The sequence below is a fragment of the Symphodus melops genome, assembly GCF_947650265.1.
Source record: "Symphodus melops genome assembly, chromosome: 7".
Taxonomy (NCBI): domain Eukaryota; kingdom Metazoa; phylum Chordata; class Actinopteri; order Labriformes; family Labridae; genus Symphodus; species Symphodus melops.
In genome coordinates, this window is record NC_136697.1 from 21345331 (window position 1) to 21364380 (window position 19050).

The window sequence follows — 19050 nt, forward strand, 5'->3', positions numbered from 1 at the left end:
TTTACCATCTACATGCATGACATGTCCTGAAATATGAAGTAAAAACAGTGTAACAAAGGTAGATCTTATAATCTTATCAAACATCAACTGAAATTCTAAATACTGTTTAAATTATCAACAGAACGACACAAATGTAAAAAACAAACAAACAAACAGGGGGATAATATTTACCATTTTGATTTCCTGTTGTGTGGTCGTGTCCAGGTATTAAGGTGATGTTTGCCATCTGCCGTCTCCAGCGATAGGAACCATCACTGGTGTCGTTCCATCCGCAGGAGTGATGCTCAAAATCACATGACCCTTAAAAAGCATTGGAGGCAATATCAGGTGAAACACAATCTGAAAGTGTAAACATTCACAGATTGCAAAATAACTAGATGACTAAGGACATGATTTATTTATTTATTTATTTTTGCAATTTAAATCTGACCAGGTCATGATTTTGAGAAAAATTGCAGCATACCACAAAACTCCTTGTCTGAGCCATTGTTACAATCCCTCTTGAAATCGGAGACGACTCGAGCAGGAAGACAATCTTTGGATTCACAGCTGAACTCCTCAGTGCAAGAGGACAAAGTGACTAACAACACTAAGAAGAAAGTTTTATGACAAAGAGATAAAAAAAAAAAGAGAGAGGGAGAGAAATATAAACATATTGCATGTTTTCAGAACACCATTGTCACTGCCTGCCACCTGCACCTGTGTAGTTTATTGAGGGTTACAAGTTTGATGACTCCTGCCACCTCTTTGAACTCCTTAGTTAATCAGAATCCATATGAACAATATACACTTCCTCCAAGTTTAACACTGATACAGAGTAATTTCCACAATTAAGCTGAGAAGCCCCTTACCTGACAGCAGAATAAATACTTCCTTCATATCTGGGGAGAAATGTTACATGGAAAGAAAGTCCAAAAAAGAATAGAGATCCTTGCAACATAATCGCCAACACGGCTTACTCTCTGATTAACACTTTGTGCCTGTAATATTTGAGTGCAACTTTTATTACAACAATTGAGCTCCGGACGTGACTGCTTATCTACAAATCCTAGCTTAAAGTCCAGCATGTACTCAGTCAACTGCTCCACATTTCCGCTGCTTGTTTTTATGACGCTCTCTGCAGGGATGCACCTCTGTGACTTTAACAAAGGAAAGCTCAAGATTACAAGATGTTAATGTTCAATGAATGTTCTAAATTATAATTAAAAAAATGCAAAGAAGTCTTTGAATATTTAAAATAAACATGGGTAGCTTTGTCCTTCACTCAAATGGTATTGAACTGACATTAAAAAGAATATGAATTAATTAATTAATTGTTTGGGTTTTTAACCCTAACCCTAACCCTTTTTTTTTTAAGATTAACAATGTTTTTGCATTTAAATGAAGATGTGTAAACCCTTATTTCTAAAGTCAAATAAGGTAATTTACCCTGTCATCTCTGTATGTGGTAACAGCAAAGCTTATCAAGATCTTATCATATCATAAAAATACCTAGAAAGAAATGACTGCATAAACTGATTTGAATTTGTGAGGTTATCAAGTATTCTGCAAATCAGTGGATAAAAAAGAGATAGTTTTATATCTTTATACCTTTCAAAAAAGTGCATTGCAAGCTGTCTTTTTTTGGGGGGGGGGGTGTTGTAGTTAGGCCAGGTTATGGCTGAGAAAACTGTTAATCTCTGAGCGTCACTTCCTGTCAACTTTTATGAAGAGCCAAATAAAACGTCTCAAAATTGAACCATACTTCAGTAAATTGTCAAAACCTTCTACCGTCTCTGGTCAAAACAAATACAGGCCCTTTTAGGGAATTGAAACTTAGAAGGACATACTGACTGCTGCATTGTTGTCAGGGAAGCCAGCACTTCAACACAGCATGTTTTCTTAATCTATGATGATATAGTAAGGTCATTTATATGATTGAATACAGAGTAGATCAAATCTTTTTCATGTTGCTCCTTTAAGCTGACTCGACTTTAAGACTACTCGTTCTCTGAAACGCTGTGCTGTCACAAAGCATTGATAAGAGACAGCAGGATTGCTATCTTTCATTGCACACACTGTGAGATCAGTGCTTGCAATAAAGCCTCTGGTTTGTGAAAGGTTTGAAACACAGCCTCTGATTGGTCAATAGGTTCAACAGAGGCACTTGGAAGTGTCCAAGTTGACTGCTAACAGTTTTCAACATGGATAAATAATCACAAGAACATATTTAGGATTGGATTTATTGGAATTAGGATAAGTCATTTTGGTAAAGGGGTCCTTCACATCCTGAGTTGAACGTATGTCCATGTGTTGAACAGTCTCTTGTTTGTTGGCCTTTAAAAACACTAAATGCAGGGAAATAGGTGCACAGTCCTCAACTTAAGAAAAAGAGAATAACTAAAGAGGAAGTGAAAATATAAAATGCTATGATGGATGCTAAGGAAGAGCTGAAGAACAAACCTCAACATCTGAATTTTCTCTCCTTAAACAGGATATTGTGTTGCTACACTCAGGATGCACACAATTTCTCTTAGTCAGCAACAGTGCAATATCACTCCGCTCTAATAACCACACAAGCACTCTCTTCACCCCGTGTAACTATTATAGCATCTAAAGTGTATACATGTGTAAGTGAATAACTAACCTAAGAGTCATTGTTTTATTGCTCGCATGCATTGTGCTTTCTTGGATGTTATTAGCATGTTGCATGTCTTTTTATATAATCTAAGAAGTTGGTGCCACCAAAACATGAGTTTGGGAATTCGTCATAAAGCTCTATTCCCAAATAAAAAATTGACAGCATCTCTTTAGCCCGTCATAATTCTAAAGCTTGCATGTTTATTCTGAGCAGATCATTTATAATCTCTGAGTGGGCAGTAATGTTCTCATTGCTTCTATTTCAGATTAAGTGGCGGCTGTTAATATCCTGGATATCTTGAGAACTTCAATTTGTTATTTGAGACTCAGAAACTCCTTCAAGTGATGCAAGTTAAAATGGTAAAGCCAATGAAAGAAGGCAGACCTTTATTTTAAGAAGTACTTTATAAAGTTAAATGAAGTGTGATTCAGACAGTGTATCACTAATGTTTTTGTTATCTTTTGTGTCATGATTTACCCTGAGAGTCCAACCTAGATAACGACATATCTGCAATGACTGACATTTGTAAGAACCTTTCCCATTGCTCTGTGGGGGAAATAGTATGATTGATTTAGTTGTACCACTTGGATTTGTACTTTGAGAATCAAGCGTGCATAATTATGCCTTTCCCCCCCCGAGAATATTCATATAATCACAGTTTTCAAACTGTGAAGTAAAGTCAGAATCGGCGTGTCTTGAGGCCTTTGGAGAAAACTTCACTGGACCGTTCACTCTGATGAGTCATGTCTAGCATAAATCTCTTACAAATCTTTTTCTTGTTTTTGTTGCAAGACAAGAAGTGAATGGGTCCACTTTTTTTTTTTTTTTTTTTACATTTCCGGAGAGTCACATCCGTGCAAGGCAGAAAGTGTGTGAGTGTGTATTGGTGTTTTGTGTATTTGGTCCCTACTTCCCCCTCAAAACCTCCCCTCCCCTTCTTTTACCAGTAGCAAAATGTTGAAATGTGTCAATCTGCTACATGACACTTTCTCAACGAAAAGAAAAAAAAAACCTGTCAGCATCAGTAGTAATAAGATTGTCTCTTTTTCATGTTCATGCTCATAAGTCTTCTACTTGCAATGCATTGAGCATGCCTGCTGCTCTCAGACTTATCAGAGGAATGCTGACCCAAAGGATAACTCTAGCAGCCTTTGTGCTCTTCATCCCAACAGCTAAATGCACAGCAACAAATGGTACAGTATACATTCAAACTTTTATATACAACATTTCATTGTTTGTTTCCGCTTTGTTCCTGGTACGTGTGGTGGATGTTTGTGAGCTTTTGATGTCAATTTGCACCATATCTGATGACCAGCAACCTTCATATATTTGTTGAGAGTTTACCACAAGATGTTAGTACAAAACCAAACCTTTTCCTAAGATAAATCACGATCACAAACTTGTCCAGATTACTTTCAGCAACAAGGATGCTGTGAATGCATGCTTATGCTGTCACGTTCAAATAAGAGAGGGTGTTTTAAAGAGAGGAACATAGATTCATGTAAAATGGAAAAACATTTTAAAAAGTTTTGAGCTGTGTTGGATCAGCCTGGGGTTTGTTTAAAACTAAAAAAAGAAGAGACAGATTTTTTTATTTTTAAAAAAATAGACTATATACATCTTTGTAACAAACATAAAAGTACTTGATGCACTTTTATGTTTGTTTGTTTTTTCTATAACGATAAGGTTTTGTCTATGTAGAAGATCAGTTCATACAGATTTATCGAAATGGTAATGAATTTACAAAAACTTTTTTTGGCATGTTGTGAACATTTGACCCCTTTGTCTCTGCAGATGCTTCATTCACTCTCACTAACAGAGACAACCGTGTTTGTTTGCTGAAAAGATCCACTCGCTGCATGGAGTTGCGCTGGACGACCGGCGATCGACTTTTTTCCATCTCAAACAAAAAGTGCATTGGAGCGCAGGGCAAGAGTGCGGGGGGTGAAATCAATCTCTACGACTGTGACGAAAAGAGTGAATACCAGAAGTGGGAATGCAAGAACCAAACACAGCTTGCCCTTAAAGGCACACAGCTTTACATCGTTGCCAATGCCGATGAATCCATTAGTCTCAGCAGAACACCGGGACCTAACAGTCACTTCACTATCACAGGGACGTCCAGCGGTGCTTGCACAAGAACATACAGAGGTACAGTATAATACCAAACCTCTGGTGTTTAAAGCTTTTGGAAAGGTTGGAAAGGCAGAAGATCACAGTACATACACAATACACTCTACCTTCAGAAGAGATATTGTTTGGCTTCTGTTGGTCACCTAGATATTATTATAACCTATTTTAATTTAACACCAATTAGCAAAGACTATGAGGATAAATGAATTATTATTTTATGTTAGTTGTTTGTTTTTATACCAAGCAGTTAAATTGAACATGATTTAGTCTGCTCAACTTCTTTTTTTCCCCCTTTCAGAACTCTACACCATTGAGGGGAATGCATTTGGTAAGATCTGCATGTTTCCCTTCTTGTACAAAGACCGCTGGTTTGGAGAGTGTACTACATACGACTCCTCAACAAAGCGTCCTTGGTGTGCAGTTGGAACAAGATATGAAAATGATCAGTGGGGATACTGTCCGACTACAAGTAAGTACTGCACTTAAGATCCATATCCCACAACACTAAAAAGGAAGCATGTGAAACTTGGATGTACAAGTTCATGTTCGAATAGCCGAGTCATTTTTGTCACACTTTTTTTTTTTTGATACACAGATACACAGCATTGGTCCAAAAACCTGATAACAGGATCATATTATCAGCTCAACACAGAGTCAGTCCTGACCCAGTCACAGGCTGAAACCAGCTGCAAACAGCAGGGGGCAGCACTGCTCAGTGTGGTGGATCCCAATGAGCAGGCTTTCATCGCAGGTAAGCTGCCAACTGCTGTGTGTTTGGTGATGCTGAAGCAGACGAAAAGGTTTACCATTATATGTGAACATGTTTTGATCTAAACAAACAGCTGTTTTTACTTCCAAAAAAAGAGAGTCCATATTGTATCGTAACATACCTGTCTTTTAGGTTCAACAACATTTGCCATTTTAACTTGGTTTCTTTCAAAACAGGGGACGCATTTTTGTTTGCTGTCTTGTTTGTTTTCAAGTTTTTGTTTCGGTCCTTTTTATGTATTTATTGGAGACAGGACAGCGCTGTAAGTCGAAGATCAGGGCGAGAGACATATAGAGAGAATGGGGAACAACATGCGTCAAATAGCCACAGGGTCAAATTTGAACCTGGGCTGTCACTTTAAAAACTTTACCCTCTGTACATGGGGATCACAAATATACCCCCAGGCCATCGGTGTCCCAAAAAAGAGCCAATATTGACAAACAAAAATATTAGGACAGAAGTTGGAGCTATGTTTGATAAAGACAGAAACAAATCAGAAATGTCTTTACTTTGCTTGTCACCATTTTTGTGACCAGAGTAGCGATTTGAAACGTTTGACTGGAAATACACATAAATGTATAAACAGCAGGGGAAAGAGTGAGAGTCATAGGATCACTGTGACACTGTGAGCAAAGAGGAGAGATTGTGCAATCTGTTGTGTTCAAGTGAAATATAAATCATTTGCCCTTTGGTTGTATATCTGAATGTTTCATACTGGCTTTAGTGTCTTGTTTATAATACTTATGTTACTAAGTATGGACACCCCTGCAGATATGTTTACTGCTATTCTGGAAGAGTGAAAAGACAAAGATTTTCATACTCAGTATACTGTCACCCTTGTGTTTCCATGCGGCTGGTCTTTTTCTCGTCGTGTTCCTAAGCAATGAAAAAGAGGAACAATTTGGTAAAGAGGAACAGCTTCTTACTCTGTCCTTGTCACTTTATTTTTTTCCCCCTCTCAACCATAAAAAACACACATTAACACACAGCACTATTGGCATCTGGGAAACACAAACTTTGGATTGGACTGGTCCTGAACACAGAGCACGGCTGGCAGTGGTCGGATGCCAAGCCCTTCCGTTATCTGAGATGGAGTCCAGGTGAGTTTTTAACTTCTCTAAAGAAACTGAATGTTATCTAATCTCCCTTTCATCCAGTTTTAATATATTTATCTTAGAAGAATACAACACAATTCATACTTTTTATTATCTAATGCCCATACATACAACAAACCTAATTAATGTACAAATAATGACGTTTATCTTTCAATAATTGTAACAGAAAAAAGAGGTTACAAAGGAATCTGACATTTAATCATCTTGTTTTCCAGCACATCCTCTCCCTAATCCAGGGTACAACTGTGCATTTCTTGACTCTGCTGGGCTGCACACTTGGCAAAGTTCATCTTGTGTCAAAAAACTCGGATACATCTGCTACAAAGACGGGACAGTACCAAGTCCTCCACAAAGTAAAGAAAAACATTTACTTTAATTTCACTCTACTTTCCTCTGCCCGATGTATTGTCAATTCATAAAGAAGCATTAGTGTTAAATATCACCCGTTCATCCCTGATATCTTGGTTCTTTTCATCACTAGTTGAGCAAGGATTCTGTCCAAGCCCTTGGATTCCCTACAATGGCCACTGCTTCCAGCTTATACGTCAAGCTCAAACGTGGTCTGGTGCTCAGAGAGGGTGTCGCAAAGAAGGAGGAGACCTCGTTAGCATCCGCAATGTGGAGGACCAAAGCTTTGTCATCTCACAACTTGGATACGGTATGTGAAGATAAAACAGTGATATTGCAGACTTCCTCCAAGAGTTGGCCTGTAATGCTCTGTTCTTACTGTACGCTGACATAAGAACGTAAATCAGTGATCTATATGTAAACCATTCTTTTTTTGAACAAGTTGCCATTTTATCACCTCCAGTTTGCTGGAAAGAATGGAAAGCTATGGAAAGAAAAGACTTTTAAAATCATGTTCAAAGAATTGTCAACAATAGCACAACTCATTAGATAGTGACAAAAGTACACTTTCTGGTTATTCATGGGCCTTCAGAAGACGAAAAAAATACAAATCAGAAATGCATTTATTATGGATTGAATTTAATCAAGACAACACTTACTGACACTTTCTTTGTGTTTATATTGGACTGTGTTAATCAGCTTCAGGTGCTACCAATAACTCCTTCCATCTTTGTGGATAGAGCACGTTAGCTGTGCAATGTTTCAGCCAGTTCTTGGGTGTATTCACCACTGTCCATGTCTGCAGCGTCAACCGATGAGCTTTGGATTGGACTGAATGACATAAGGACAGAGGGGCTGTTTGACTGGAGTGATCACTCAGCTGTCACCTTCACCAGCTGGGAGTTTGGGAAACCTGCGTCCTCCACTGATTCAGATGACTGTGTCCTTCTCAGAGGAGAGGTATGGACCACTCTCAGGTTAGGTTGTTTCACATGCAGGTTATATGATTTTCACAGATTTGATCTGAAATTAAGCACAAAAAGGTCTGGAACTTTTTTTATGTATTTATCAAAGTTTTCTCATTCTCATTTCTAAACTCTGCACTAAGCCCCTGATGGCTCTTTTTCCCCGAAAAAAAAAAAAAAAAGATAAAAAGCTGTTGGCAAATGATAATTGGATTTACAAACCATGTGAATTTAAATTTTCAAAACTGAGTCTTGCGAGGCTCTTTGCTTACAGGTTTTAGGTCTTTAAGTAAGAAATAAATCACATTAGATGGCATAAAACAAATTCTAAAAGTGCAACAAAAGTCACAGTTCAATGGGGAAAAAATATGTTTTATAAATCTTGTTTTTCTATAATTAGCCTTTTTATTTTCTTTTTTTAAATATCTCTATACATTTCTAAAATACAAAGAAGAAATAGATCAATCATTTTGTATACAAGAGTAAACATGAAATAACTTCACACTTTGAAGTCTATGTATTAAGTGTAAACGCAAGAATATTGAACAGCTTTTCCTTTCAGAATGGAAACTGGGCAGATCGTTGGTGTGATGAGACACATGGCTTTATTTGTATGAAGCAAAGTGAGACCGAGCGCTCTGCAGATGAAGTAGAACTGGACAGAGGCTGCAAAGCTGTAAGTAGAATTACATTTACTGTATAAAACAAGAATCTGCACTCATCAGACTACATAATTGAAAGCAATAAGGAAATAGATAAATAGGTTCAATATCAGATTTAGAAAAAAGATCAGCCAAGTCTTTTTTACATGATCCAACTTAGCATTATAAATTTTGCACAGAAAGCGTCTTCATAAGTAACAGAAACATATTATTCAATGTGTATCTAAATCATAGTTTAAATCAGTGTTTGGTTTTCCACAGGGCTGGAAAAGACATGGCTCCTACTGCTACTTTGTAGGAACAGAGACGAAGACCTTCGATGAAGCAAAGGAGGACTGCAAAAGCTCAGACTCTTACTTAGCTGATGTTTCAAATGGGTGAGAACATCTGATTTATTTAGTAGCAGACGTGTGCATACATTATGAAGAATAATAGTTGACGCATTTCAAGGAGACAAAAAAATCTGTGAGCTTCTCTAAATATTCGCAGGGTGGATAACGCATTCCTTGTCAGCCTGGTGGGGCTGAGACCGGAGAAACACTTCTGGCTGGGGCTCTCCAACCAGAGGAACATTGATGAGTTTGTGTGGACCAGCACTGCCCTGGTCAGTTACACACACTGGAACGCTTACATGCCAGGTAGGAAGACAAATACAATTCGATCTTTAACATGAAGGAATCAAACAACGTAATTCCTCACACTAAATGTTGATTTTTTTTTTTACCCCTAAAAAAACTCAAGGCTACCAACAGGGCTGCACAGCAATGACAACTGGGACTTTGGCTGGCCTCTGGGATCTGCTGCCCTGCACCAACAGGACGAAATACATCTGCAAACACCTTGCAGAAGGCGCAGTTCCAACCCCTGCACCACCAACTCAATCTCCTCCCAAGTGTGCAGAGGGCTGGGTTAGAGTTGGAACGAGAAGTGTCTGTGCAAAGGTACAACCTGAAATCAAGCCTTTAACTCAACACTAATCAAACATTTGATTTGCTATATGTCCACCGCACAAAAGGTACAGCAAGTCTTGCCACAATTAGAGTAATATACAAAATCGAAATAATCCAAATACACCAACTGAGGATGCTGTACACGATAATTCTTATCACAAATAAGAAGAACTTGGACAACTTAATGGTTTACACATTTTTCAAAAGGACATTATTGTTTAATACCAGGGAATGTGGACACTTCATGTATTTTAGCACAGCTCAGGCATTAATTTGCAATATTTCCTGAATGTGAAGGTGATTGTGATCCTTCACACATACAAACAGTAAGTCTATTGATAACAGCTTTGTATCCTGAATGAAAACCAAATGTCAGGATTCAGTATTTTTTTAACTTTCAAACCAAGTCCATGAAGAGGCCAAAACAAATTGTGCCACGTCTCTCCCATTAATACGTAAAGAAAAATGACGAACAATGATGGAGCACTGTCTGAACTTACAAGAAGACAACATTTTTGTTTATGTTTGTCTTGATACATTATGTGTAATGTTCTTCTGAATGTATTTGCTCCCCTTTCAAACTAAGTTCTTTACTTCTCTTGTTCAAGTTTTTTACAGGGCCTCGTGCAGATGAGAAGACCTGGTATGAAGCCCGGGATTACTGCAGGGCCATTGGAGGTGACCTGCTCAGCATCCACAATGAAATGGAGTTACGGGTGGGGCGGTAAGATCTGGTTCAACGTCATCTACAAAAAAAATTTCCTGCATGGTTTAAGCCTACATTCATTATTAGATATATAGGCCTATGTGTGTTATGACACTAAAAGCGGGTGCATTGTGAGATTGTGATTTTCCCCAACTATGATACAAAATGTTTAAATGTATTGTTGTAAAACAAGGTTGTGACAACAGTTCCATACTAAACCAGTACATAAACGTTTAGACATAATAGAAATTCAGCAGCATTAGAAGAGAAAAACTTGGCAACATCTTTGTTGAAACAATTTCAATTAGGAGTGGGAGGAATGAGTGATCTATGTGATTTTTCACAGCAGTCATGGAAGAGCCTGGATTGGACTCCATATTCCCGAGTCAGGCTCAGGCTTTGAATGGAGTGATGGAACTGCGGTTAGTTAACTGTATTCTGGTTTTAATACCAAATATTTCAATATCCTTTTTTCTTATTATAATTATATCTGTTATAATTATATCCCCCCCTTTTGGTTCACAGTTAAACTTCCAGCACTGGCAGGAAGGAGAGCCAAACAATCATAACAATGATGAATCATGCGCTGAATACAGAGTGTATCACTGGGATGAGTCTGGATCTTGGAACGACGCAAACTGTGAGAGTTACAATGACTGGCTGTGTCAGATCCGAGCAGGTAACTTCAAATGAAGGCTTGTGTTGGGGAGTTTTCTCTTCCCCTTAGTTTCAGAAGCTTAGACAGGGATGAGCAAGATTGAGCCATTATCACAGCTGGTCTCTACTCATATTAAGTGTTTATGTATGTTTGAGATGACTGCTCTTACTGTATACTTCTGAAATGAAAAATGCTACATCCTAGGACAAGTTACACTTGTAAATACTGAGTAAGTCAACTTCTTATGGAGCTTATATGAAGTTGATTATTTACTTTGTTTAACTGCATGGCAAAGGGATTTTTTTGTGTTAGATGAAAAAATAAACGTTTTTTAATTCTAAGTTTTATTTACATAAAATTATTTAAATAAAACACACTAGAGTTATCTGGTACATTTGACGCAATTCACACATTTTTTTATATCCCAATATATATCGCAGAAAATAAAGATCTAGATGTCAGTGTTTTCCGTCATTATGCTTGCAACCCAACAAGAATTTATACCGATACTCATTTAACTTTTGACAATACGTTTTCTTATTAAACACTCATATTCTGTCTATTCTACTGCCATAGTTGTTCTTCTTACAATTTCCCACAGTATGGAGCTTAAGCAGAGATCAGCATTGGGAGAATGATTATAAAGATTTTTTGCACTTTGGTGTTCCCTTACAGGAGTGACTCCAAAACCACCTCCAAATAACACAGTAGTGGGTAAGTTACATTTTATACATTATTTGCAATTTATGTGCTTAAACTCTACGTGTAACATCAGGAAGGAGCATTGACAGTTGTCCGTATAGTTTCCTGAAGTTAGATTTATGTGCATTTACCAAGTGGTGAACAATTACGCCACTGTGGAAGTGAAAAGATGTGTTTAGCTTTTATACTAACACATCAAAAACGGCCTCACTCACTCACACGCACACAAACAAATATTCCCTGGCAGTTCGGGGTCTGTAACAACATTTCTCTCGTTCATATCTTTCGTGATAACAGGAGAAAGATACACTAAACAGGCATGCCTGCTGCTGCCATGGTGCTTGAAAATGCAGCCTGTCCTTTTTGCACAGGCGAAACCAAGAAAAAAAAAAGGACTTTAGTTGGAGAATTGACCCTTGACCCTGGGGCGGGGGGGGGGGGGGGGGGCACTATTGAGCAGGTATTACAGGGCCTATTCACAAAAGTACTATGACCTGACTGCCAAACGTGTTAAAAAGTCAATGGCATTTTCACGTAGCCATCCCATAGAACAGAAAACAGTCGTCCTGTTTCTAGGCTCCTCCTCCTCCAGCTTTGACTTTAAGAGAAAATAAACACAAAAAAAACGATTTTACAAGAGTTGCCTCTAAAGAAATATTGATACATTTTACAGACTTCACTACCAATCCAGAAGGTTGGATTGTTTGGAGAGGAAACCAGTATTTTCTGAACAGAAATCAAATGTCCATGGAGGAGGCTCGACACTACTGTCAGCAGAGGCACGGTGACCTAGCATCCATCAGCAGCAAAGAGGAAAATATCTTCCTTTGGAAACAGGTAGGTTTGTTCTAAATGTTTTCTCATTGTTAATTGGCAGGCCATTTATAAACTACAAATGATTAATAAAAGCATATTTGTGTTCACAGGTTTCCAGAGGCTATGGCTACTATTATATAGGTTTGACGGTGGATCTTGATGGTTCCTTTTGGTGAGTATTAAATAAATGACGTGTAGCTTTATGTAAAACCATAGTTGATACAGTAAACTGTCTGTTTTAAGTTGAAAACCTACACATTTTTAAAACATTAATGGTGTACAGTAGAGAGACTGGTAGCATACCATCACTGATTAGTTTGTTAGAGCTATTTATCATAAAAACAGATAATGCCCGATGTCAAGAGATTACTTCTCTGATGCAGCTAAACCTTATGTTCTTTAAGGTTTCTGGATGGGACTCCAGTGGGGATTCAAAGGTGGGATGAAAATCAACCTAATACCAATGCCTTTGATCAGAACTGTGTGATAATGACCTACTACATGGGTGAGTAACCTAGAAGATGCACTCAAAACTGATGATTAGAACTCTTGAGAGCAGCTGTAGACGTTGTTGATGATGATGAAAAATTAATTTTACTTGAAAACAACAACCTGTGCTCTGCACTTCGTAATGTTGCTTCCGCCTCTCTTGATCCTTGCTTGTGTTGTACCTACTCTCTGAAGTTTGTTGCTTTGGATAAAATAACTGCTTGATGAATTGTAGAATTTTGTTGTTCATGTGCTGCACAATTTTTTTGTTTATTTCAGTTTATTCCTGCTGATTGAAATGTTGTTGTTTGTGTTTTTTTTCTTTTTCTACCTCTACCTTGAATTCAGGATTCTGGCAAACCTGTAATTGTGGGCATGAGTACTCTTTTATTTGTAAACGATCAAACTCAGCACCTGCCAACACCACTGCTAGCCCCACACCTGCTCCTAAAGGTGGCTGCCCCATGAAGTGGACCAAATTTGACTCAAAGGTCAGAAATCACTGACTACCCTCAAACTTGAGAGAAAAATAGATAAGTTGAGTGTAAAAATATTGATATACTAACAGTTTTCAAGTTATGATTTTTTTTTTTTTAAGGTTATTCAAATATTGAATTAAATAAAACGGAATGACCAAACTCAATCTAAGAAACGGAGCAAATAAATCATAAATGTTAGATAATGTTATTTCAGAACAAAAGTAAAGTTGAAGTATTTATTTAGAACATTTTTCAATTAAAATTCCTCACAAGTGATTATAGTATCTTTTTTTTATTGGAAATGAGTCATTATTGGATACAAGACAAATGTGTTTACAATGTACAAAGTTATGTTGACAAATAAGATTTAAAAAGCTCATCAGATGATATCAAACTCTGACTGAGAAAAAAAGTGTTTCTCCAAAAAGTGATCTTTGTATGTCTTACCTTTAGTGTTACAGTGTCATCAATAATCGGAAAACTACCTGGGAAGAAGCAAGAGGGCAATGCATCATCATGGGAGGCAATCTAGCCTCAATTCCCACGAGGCGTGAACAAGGTCTGTCCTACTCCCTCCCTCTTTTGTTTGTATGATTAACATATTCATACACAACTATGTGTACAACAACAATCCAGCAGTAAACTAGATTTTTGTGTTTCAATGTAACTTGTCTTGTCTTTGGCAGAAAAGTAATGCGTGTTCTTCTTTTTCAATTTTTAGCATTTTTAATCACCAGAGTGGCTGAACAAGCATCTGGAGACATCTGGATTGGTTTAAGCAGTTTAAATCAGGATGGATTTTTTTGGACTGATGGGAAAAAAAGGAAATACACAAACTGGGGCTTTTCTGTGAGTACATACAATATGGAATCGATATACTGTGCTTATCATAAAGTAATTCAATGTAAAGTAATTTAATTAAAAAATCAAAGAGCAACTTAAAACCAACTAAAATCTGTTTTGCTTATGGCAGATTTTCAGCAAGTCAGTACAGCATTTGGATCTTTTGCTTGGTGTTTAGTTACTGTTGATTACAAAAAAGAATGTATGAAATATATTTATTTTCTCAAGTAAATGCTAAAAAAAATTCTCTGTTCTTAGAAAAATTCGCGTCGTCATGGGAGCTTTTATCAAAGATGGAATGAGGTAACAATTTCAACATCCATTTTAAAGAAACAACATTTTTAAACTGACTAGTTTGAAATTGCCAACTGAGAGAAGAAAAAGAAATAGTACCAACTCAAACGTCTTTCCCCAGGAACAGTGTGTTATCATGTCAGGGAATCCTTCTCTTGGCATTGGTAAATGGTATATAAGGTCCTGCAATGACACCAATGGATTTGTGTGTTATCGCAGTCTTGGTAAGTTCATTCTTTTTGTCTTATTTATTTTTACCACATACTTAAAAATTGGCATGACGGTTTAAGACAGGTCTGGTCATAAGATGGTTTCATTAGTCCAGTTTAAATGAGGTTCACTCATAATAATAAGAACAAGCACTAAACATCCTCTTCTAGACTCTTTATCGAGCTAAAGCTCTTTCTGCTGCTTCACCTCTATAATGTTGTTCGAATTATTATCATTAAGTGTATTATTGCTTTTATTGCATTATACTAATATAAAGTATCATACCTTATATAAAGCAAGAGCTCCAGAAAAAATGCTAAGAAATGCTTATTAAAAAAACTTTGTTACCACGTTGACATAAATCTCTGGCATACATTGTCGGCAGTAACATATTATTTCACCTTGACTTTTTGAGGAAAATATTTCCGTTGCGATACAAGATCTCTTTTTCAAGACAAGCCAAGACAGCAGCATTAAAGTTTCAATATAAAGACAGAATTTGTAAATAACACGCCACGTCATACAAAATTATTCTGTAATTCCTAGGATTATAAACATCCCTTAATATTAGAAAACAAAGCATCTCTCATCTGGTTTATCTCTTTTCTCAACAGATCCAAATATCCATCCCCTACCAGTGCCAGCCGTTCCAAGCACTTACATTTCACTGGGAAATGACAGCCTTAAGATTGTGACTAAAAATCTAACCTGGGAGGAGGCCAAGAAAAATTGTGAAGGAGACAAGGCCAACCTGGCTAGCCTGCGGAAAGAGTGGACACAGGCCTATGTCGAGCTGCAATCTATGAATCTTAAAGCTCCTCTTTGGATTGGACTGAACAAACAGGCGGTAATCTATGTTTTTCTGTGGCCATGAATAAAGAAACCTCTAAATCAGCTGAGCACATTATTTTTTAATGTTGGAACATTTTCAGTCTAATGAATAATATATTGCTATAAATTCTTTTTTTTCATTATAGATTGTTATTCAAAAGCATGCTAAACTAAAATGTGTATTTGCAACATTAATTCATCTCAGCTATTCTTGCTTTCAGACTGGTGGTTACTTTAAATATATTGATGGCTGGCACCTCAACTTTGCCAGCTGGGCTGAAGGTGAACCAAGGAAAGATCTCCCTTGCGTGTTCGTGGATGTGGATGGACAATGGAGAACGTCTTCTTGCAATCTCACCATGAACAGTGTTTGCATGCAGTCTATAGGTATGTTTGTGAGCGAGCTTTGTACAATTATTGAAAAGTGAACTGTGCATTACCTGCTCACTGTATCTTCAGTGTTTGGATATAACTCTCAGTGATTAACAAACAGTGGAGATAGAGATAAGCTGCACCAAACACGCTTAAAACTTCTCCTCCACCATGTCTCTTGCTCTGATACCATAAAATTGTTAGAAATCAATCACAGTTGACTCGACTACATCTACTTTGGTTGAAAAGTATTAGTGGTAAAAAAATTAAACAATAACAGTTTCAATTCATAAATTTTGTTATCAGGCCATCCACTACTAACTGTCTCTGTCACTCACAGATGTTCCACCAACACAGTCAACCATATTCCCGGGAGTTTGCCCAGAAGACACAACAGTGGAATACCAGCAGACTGCTTCCTGGCTCCCGTTTAAGGGTCATTGTTATTTGTTCATGCCAGAGGAAATTGAATGGGCAGATGCAGCTAGTAGCTGTGTAAGGCATGGTAAGAGACATTTTTTGCAGCTGTATGGTGTGTAGTTTACTTAAAGCAGAATCCAATATGTGTTTTTGTAGTTGTTACAATTAGACTTTGTGTGTTTTTTTTTTTGGTGTAGGTGGAATCCTGGCTAGTATTGAAGACCCTGAAGAGCAAGAATTCATCAAAAGCAATGTTGAAATATTTCAAGATGCTGTCAGTGCTTTCTGGGTTGGCCTGTTCAAGACTCATACAGGTATTCTTTTTCTCCTTGTTTAGACATTAAACATACGTTCAAGGCAACATTGTAAACCTCATCACCAAAACTCAACAAACCTGTCATCTTGGAATCAAACAAACAAACCTAAGTACAGCAGAAAAACCTTCATGTTTAGATTAGAGAAACCATACCCATTCTTTTTTCCCCCAACGGTTTTTTTTGGCAAACTATAACAACAAACATAATTTCTGTATGGTACTAGGGACTTGGTTGTGGCTGGATAAAACAGTCATGGACTACACCAACTGGGCCCCTGATGAGCCTGAAAATGACTATGGAGAGATAGGATCATCAGATGGCCATTGGCGGACAGGTCGAAGATGGCATGACAGAGGATACGTCTGTGAAACACCAAAAGGTAGTGATAACACCCATGTAGATTAAACATATGCTCTCAAATGTCGAATGTTTGGTTTGTTTTGTTGTGTGTGCTTAAAACATATATGAAGTAAACATTACAATCATGTAGTTACGGTCCCCCTCACGGTCTGTATATAGATAAGTCAAACTTTAAAATGATCCCTTATTTAAAAATATTGCTATATGTTAATAATGTTCTTTATTCTTCTTTATCCAACAGTGGCACCTCAAGATCCAAATTCAAAACCTGGTAAGTTGAACCTGTGTCTTATTTATTTCTGTTACATAAATGACTCAATTAAGTTAAGTGTAATACACATTGAATGTATACAAGTGCATTTACTAAATCTTAAAGAGAGAGAATATATATTTTTTAAATTGTATCGTCTGATCAACATTGACTTGCTGGTATTCCTGCAGAGCCTCATGGAGGTCAGAATCCCAGCAGTCGGGTCCACACCAGTTTGATAGTGGTGCTGATCATTATCATCACTTCTACACTGATGGCTTTTGCATTCTTCCTCTACAAGAAGGCCCCTCGAGCCCTACCAACTTTTGATAATCCACTCTACTTTGGTAGTGAAAGATCACAGCCCGATGTTGTTGACACCAACAAACTGATAGAAAATGTAGAGGTAGAAAACCCTGAGCCAATTATAGCTCTGTGATCTCTAGTAGGAAATGTAACATACCGTTCTTAATCCCAGAAACCCACACTGATGTGTTACACTTGGAAACTTCATTTGTGTTTGTGCTCTTTTTTGGTTGTTGCTTAATACAGTTCATATTCAGTTGTTTAATATGTCACTATGTGTCTGTTTCGACTGAGTTGGCAACGTCTGACCTCATGAAACAAAAAAGTTTAGGCTGTAGAATGTCTCAATGGAAATGACTTGTTTTTGATTCTTTTTATTTATAAATATATAGAATTGAATGTATATATTTTAAGGTTGATTATGCTAATGAGATGATGTGTATTGCTTGTACTCTTGAAATGTGTAATATATATATATATATATATTACTGCTTGTCATATGTTGACGATATATGAACATTAAATCTGATGAAATAAGTAGACAGGGAATTTATTCTCCCTGTTGTCTGTGCATCTGTCCATCAAGACAGTAGCTCAATCTAAATTAACAATGTGATCGATAATAGTAATATGAACAAATCACTAGTGCCAAGTTTTAGAAATAAAATAAATTCTTCATTATGTTTAATGAGATACATTCCAGTTGTGTTATAGTAGCATGTCCGTAAGATCCCCACATGGCATCCTGAATAGCACGGCAAGCACATTAGAACAATTGATTTCCAAATCAACAAAGTACAGACAAGGTGGGTAATTTCTTCTAGCTACACTTTTAAATTTTGGTTGACATTTTCAAAAAGGTACTGACAGACATTAATAATTCATGTGCTCTAAAAAAGGAACAAAGATAATCCATCATCTGTAAGTAGTAGTTGTAAGCCTTTAAAAACTTCGACCGATCTCTGCCATGAGGTACCAATTTGATGAACCAATTACGTCTCACTATTTACTACTGATCTTTATTTAAACCTTGTGTGCACTAGCCCACACTTTTGAGGGAGCACAGGGGGGAGGGGGTGTTTGTAGATGTAGCACTGAGGGAACGCTACTTTCAAAATCATGCTATTTTTGGAAAGAGCTAATTGGTTTGTACAGGGCTACTACCTTATGTTTGAAATCACTTCTACTATTGTGGATTCATAGTGTCAGATTGTTTTAACACTTATTATTGGTAAACTGTGGATTCTAAAATGTGACAAACCCTGGCGGACACTAGATTGATTCGATATCAGGCATCTAACCAGTATAGGTCCAGTTATTACCTTGGAATCGGTAGCCAACCTAACATTTTGGTATTGTGACAAAAGTACTTTGTGGTTCTATTTACCAATGGCAGTTTAACAACGGAGAGTAATTTTACATGTACAGCCAAAAG

The 19050-nt window shown here is 37.2% G+C and overlaps 1 protein-coding gene and 1 long non-coding RNA gene across 3 annotated transcripts; one reads left to right on the top strand and one right to left on the bottom strand.

Moving 5' to 3' along the window:
* Positions 1 to 185: 185 nt before the first annotated feature.
* LOC306827126 lies at positions 186 to 947 on the bottom strand. Its single transcript, XR_013779585.1, has 3 exons — positions 852 to 947; positions 464 to 589; positions 186 to 300 (listed from the first exon to the last, which is right to left on the bottom strand). It is a non-coding gene; the product is annotated as an uncharacterized lncRNA (long non-coding RNA).
* Positions 948 to 3591: 2644 nt separating this feature from the next.
* On the top strand, positions 3592 to 18153 carry mrc1b (mannose receptor, C type 1b). 2 transcript variants are annotated; one of them, XM_079347409.1, is made up of 31 exons: positions 3592 to 3813; positions 4415 to 4771; positions 5052 to 5222; positions 5349 to 5504; positions 6512 to 6622; positions 6853 to 6990; positions 7119 to 7295; positions 7791 to 7945; positions 8513 to 8626; positions 8874 to 8989; positions 9102 to 9250; positions 9354 to 9553; positions 10171 to 10286; positions 10615 to 10690; positions 10794 to 10947; positions 11602 to 11640; positions 12302 to 12465; positions 12555 to 12616; positions 12849 to 12949; positions 13282 to 13424; positions 13866 to 13971; positions 14134 to 14261; positions 14514 to 14558; positions 14671 to 14773; positions 15374 to 15606; positions 15812 to 15977; positions 16303 to 16467; positions 16580 to 16696; positions 16923 to 17078; positions 17301 to 17330; positions 17501 to 18153. In XM_079347409.1, exons 1-31 carry the CDS (start codon positions 3600 to 3602, stop codon positions 17746 to 17748), a joined length of 4410 nt encoding a protein of 1469 aa, XP_079203535.1. In that variant the 5' UTR covers positions 3592 to 3599; the 3' UTR covers positions 17749 to 18153. The 2 variants fall into 2 exon arrangements, with proteins under 2 accessions (XP_079203535.1, XP_079203536.1); XM_079347410.1 differs by having other exon boundaries at positions 10618 to 10690.
* Positions 18154 to 19050: the final 897 nt, after the last annotated feature.